The 4,390-nt window shown below is 31.2% G+C and overlaps 1 protein-coding gene across 2 annotated transcripts; it reads right to left on the bottom strand.

Annotated features, from left to right (window-relative positions):
• Nucleotides 1–400: 400 nt before the first annotated feature.
• Nucleotides 401–4,115, bottom strand: LOC145160221 (SUN domain-containing protein 4-like). Of its 2 annotated transcripts, none has more exons than XM_079079328.1 (5): nucleotides 3,601–4,115; nucleotides 2,827–3,031; nucleotides 1,358–2,574; nucleotides 911–996; nucleotides 401–665 (listed from the first exon to the last, which is right to left on the bottom strand). In XM_079079328.1, the coding sequence occupies exons 2-5, from the start codon at nucleotides 2,984–2,986 to the stop codon at nucleotides 428–430; spliced, it is 1,701 nt and encodes a 566-aa protein (XP_078935454.1). In that variant the 5' UTR covers nucleotides 2,987–3,031; nucleotides 3,601–4,115; the 3' UTR covers nucleotides 401–427. The 2 variants fall into 2 exon arrangements, with proteins under 2 accessions (XP_078935454.1, XP_078935464.1); XM_079079338.1 differs by lacking the exon at nucleotides 3,601–4,115 and adding an exon at nucleotides 3,193–3,454.
• Between the last annotated feature and the right edge of the window lie 275 nt (nucleotides 4,116–4,390).

Genomic DNA, 4,390 nt, shown 5'->3' with positions numbered 1-4,390 from the left:
GTATGAAAAAGTATGGTATTTATAAGTAAATATTAGATAGTTCCATAAATATAATACCTTAATATAGAAAATACAAGTAAATGCTAATGTCCTATAAATCAAACTTTGTCATTATAATAAATAAAAAAAGTTCCATCAAACTTTGTGTTTACAACAAAACAATTATGCCAACACAATCTTCCTCCCAAAGTTGTCTACCAATTAGCTTTCCTTCTTTACCAAAGAGATATTATTATATTAACACGTATGAATATGAATGCACTACAAGTTCAAATAATAACACAAAACCAAAATTCAAAATGATTGAAAAAGGTTATATATATATATATATATATATATATATATATATATATATATATATATATATATATTCCATTAAACTTTATAAGATATACAGAGATAAACAAAAACAAACATAAGAAAATGATTATAAGGAGAGTATAACGATGATAATCGTACAACTTGTAAGCATGTAAATCCAAGATCGATCCGCCATCTTACTACTACTCTCTTCTGACCTATTTTTACTATAAAAAGCAAACAAAATTTTATCCAGAAATAATCTGGAAATTGCTAATATTCCAAATGTTAAGGCAACAAGAAATATAACAATCCCTTTATTCTCCATATGTACTTGATTCTCCCTCACCTTTGCCACCTCAGCCCTACATCCAAAATCACACACACACACACATACTCATTAGATTCATTTTTACACAGTACATGACATGACATAACGGTACAGTATAATTTGTATTGGACTGAGACCAGACTGATGTCAATGGGACAAAAACTGTAATTTTTTATTGCAGATAAAAAGATGGGATAAGGTGGGACGTGGACAAGCTATTGATATTTTGTCTGTGTAAAAAGACGTAAATGCCCTTCTCATCAAGAAAAAAAATTTAACCTGAGGAAAGCATTGGTCTTTGTGATGTCATCCAGTTGAAGAGATACGAGTGTTTTCCATGAAACTAAATCATCAACCTGTTTACTCTGCAGTAAATAGTAAAAAGGGTTAAAGTTAAACACAAGAAATAGCAATCAACTTTCATTTATTTCTATACAAAGCAATTTTTACAATACGTAAGGGTAAAATGGTCATTTTTATAATTATTCAAGAAGTTAGTTCGTTATTTTATAAACAGAAACATTGAATACAACAAAAAATGATACAGAAGGGTAAAATGGTCATTTTAACAGCATGTTAAAAATTCAGATCCTGCCAAACAGCCCCTAAGAGAACGTGTAAAATTGTAGTTTTAGCTTTGATTATTTGTCAAGAAATAAATAAAATGGTTGACATCGACAATAAGAAAAATGACTAAAATACCCTTTGCATAAAAATAGTACTTACCAAGGCCTCCTTGCTCTCATGAAAACTCTTCAAATCTGTTCTTATTCCCTCCATAATCACATCTCTCTCTCCAATTTCCTCATCAATTTCTTTAAAAATATGTCCATATTTATTGTTCAATTCATCAAGATATCTCTCCAAAACCGATAAATTTATGTCCAAAAGCCGAACTTTTTGCATCAAAATCTTGATCACACTATCCCCGGGCAGCCTGCCCGCTTGTTGTTGCCTTACTTCCGCAAGAGGGTCAGGCACATCAACTGTCTTAACTGCCCGAATTCCATTTTTACCCTCCTCTAAAAACTCCTCATCTTCCATTCTATTTCCATCAAACAAATCATTATCCTTATCATTATCTTTATCCTCCCTTTTTAAATCACTTTCAACTTCTTTATTCACAAACTTTTTATTATCTTGAACATTAACCAAATCCTCAAGCATCATTTCAACAGCATCAACTCCATAAACTTGAACAAAACTCAAAGTACAATAAAACCCAGTTCCATAATGACTTAAAAGATTCAACTTTATATATCTAACCCATTTTGGCTCTTTAAGAAAGAATCTTTGTTCATGTTTCACATTTCCAGCTGTGAAATTTCCAAGCTTTACCCATGTTTCAGTAGGGTAAACCAAACTCCCAAGAATCTCAAACTCTTTAAGATTCGATGAATGGTGTTCAAAATTAGCAATCTTGATTGTGTCAACTAGGGTTTCTTCAGAAAGTTCAAGAACTACAAATTTCTCTTCACTTGAACATGGGTTTCTAAGGTACTTATCTTTATCTATTGTTAAAATTCCAGATGCCCCTTTTGCTTCTTTATTACTTGATAAAACTTTTGCACCTTTTGAAGCAGATGCGTAGTTGTAATCTGCTCCACCTGGTTCTAATCTGTGGATTATGCTTACTGAATTTCCATTTGAAGGGCGAGTTTTTGTGTTGAAAGCTTTGTTCTTGAATTCATCGAGTCCTAAAGGGACTGATCTTGTTTTTTCAGGTTTAGAAGGGTTTTTTGGTAAAGGGTTTGATTCTTTTTGGTCAAATTCAGGATCTTGACTTATAATTTCTTCCTTTTGATCACTTTCAATTAGGGTTTCTGAATCTAGACCTGTGGATTGACATTCGTTTGATGATAATGAACAATAAGATGTGTTATTGGACTCTTGATTGAATTCATCCCATGTTGTTAAATCATTTGGAAGATCTTCAGGATTATCTGTAAAATAAGATAAACAACATAATGTCATAAATTTGTTTACACCTTTTAAATGAAAAAAAAAAAAAAAAAACTAGTTATGAATTATGATTGTGATATTGCTATAATTGTTTCAAAGTATAATGCTGTAACATGAAAAAAGAGAGTATGATGCTATAATGAATGAATCAATGTAAAACATAATGTAGTTTCTTGTATTGACGGATTTACCCCTACAAAAACATGGTTTGTGGAAATATGATTGTGACTGACCTCTATAACCATCACCATGGCCGATCCATAAATTTAACAGGAACAAAAGCCCCCAAAGAAAGACAGCAAGAGACAATGAAACCTTATAAAAGTTATTTTTCCCAAAAGTAGATTTTCCCAAAGCTCTTCTTGAAAGAAGAGCTTTACGTGACCTCTGCATTGTACATCAATCTGATTCACTATTTACAACTCAAGAACAAGAAACCTGCAATCAAATAAAGAGACTTTTGTTAATAAATAATCACCTAAAGTGAACAATGGGTGTATGACTATGAACTATGAGCAAAGACAAATCAAAAGCAACAACTTTGAAATATAATTTATATATGTTTACAATTTGGTTGCAAGTAATTCTCGAATGGATACCAAAAATCAATAGATGAAGACAGGCACAAAGAATCGCGTTGGCATATGAACAAACACTTTGCGTGCAAGAAACAACTGGCTCAGGAAAGATGATGGAGGGGTGTCCCAATCAATAACATTCTTCTTTCTTTTGTGATTATAAGTTTGGGCGAGAGAGATCGAATACGCATATATGAAATTGAATTCAAATTACAAAGATCATAAACCCAAATCTTTGAATTTGAAAATCGAAACGTAGAAAACAGAGCAAAAGTCAATAATTGAACCTGGGTACAGGGATCTAAAAAGTATATTATAACATAAAAAGAAGCGGACATCATTAAGCACATGGGACAGCCGGCAGTCACGAAGATCTTAATTCTTAAATTAAATTAAAGAGAGACACAGAAATTTAACAATTGACAGCACCTGGTAAGTAAATCTCTGTTCTTGAAATTGGGAACTTCTTCGAAACGATCAACGAAAAGTTGAAGACGATGAAATTCTTGAGATCATCAAATCAAACTGATAAAAAAACCTAAAGTTCAGCCGATCTTCCTCCTGACTTGATTCTTTAATATTCAATTCACCACATCAAATCAGAATTTCGATATAAATTATTAAAACTTCGTCGGATTTGCAGTCTTCCAATGGCAACCGTGTGTTCTTCCCTATAAGAAACTTGCTTTTTTATCGTTTACTTAACCCCTGTTGCCGTTTGTCTCACTCTATGATTTTCAAGAATCTTGGGTTTTTGATTTTTCCACTCGAATTATGAATTGGGTATTACTAAAATTTAAAGAAAGGGCGGTGGATTTACTGCTGATGGGTCAAAAAACAAGCTGTTTTTGTCCTCGATGATATCATGTCCCCCACTCTCTCATGAATGATGAAACCCTTCAATGGTGTAAAGAGTAAATTTATATACAAAGAGTTCGATAAAACTCTCATAGAAGAAGATATAGTGTTTTAATAGGATTCTAATGTTTCAAATTGTAGTTATCTAATTAATTATCTATTTACGCCTTCAACAAAATTTTAATATAAAAAATAATTAAAAAATATATATTTTTATAAAAAGTATGTCGACTGTAATAATGTCTTATATATACTATTATTTAATATTTTTTTTTATCAAATAGTATTAGAATATCATTTATATTCTATAAGTCAATGGCTATTTAGTATTTTTGTTCTTGATGAAAATGTCAATATTATT

Source organism: Lactuca virosa, chromosome 1, assembly GCF_052849685.1.
Source record: "Lactuca virosa cultivar CGN04683 chromosome 1, Lactuca_virosa_CGN04683_v6, whole genome shotgun sequence".
NCBI classification, from domain to species: domain Eukaryota; kingdom Viridiplantae; phylum Streptophyta; class Magnoliopsida; order Asterales; family Asteraceae; genus Lactuca; species Lactuca virosa.
Note: the sequence above shows the minus strand (reverse complement) of the source record. Positions and strands in the feature narration are given on the sequence as shown.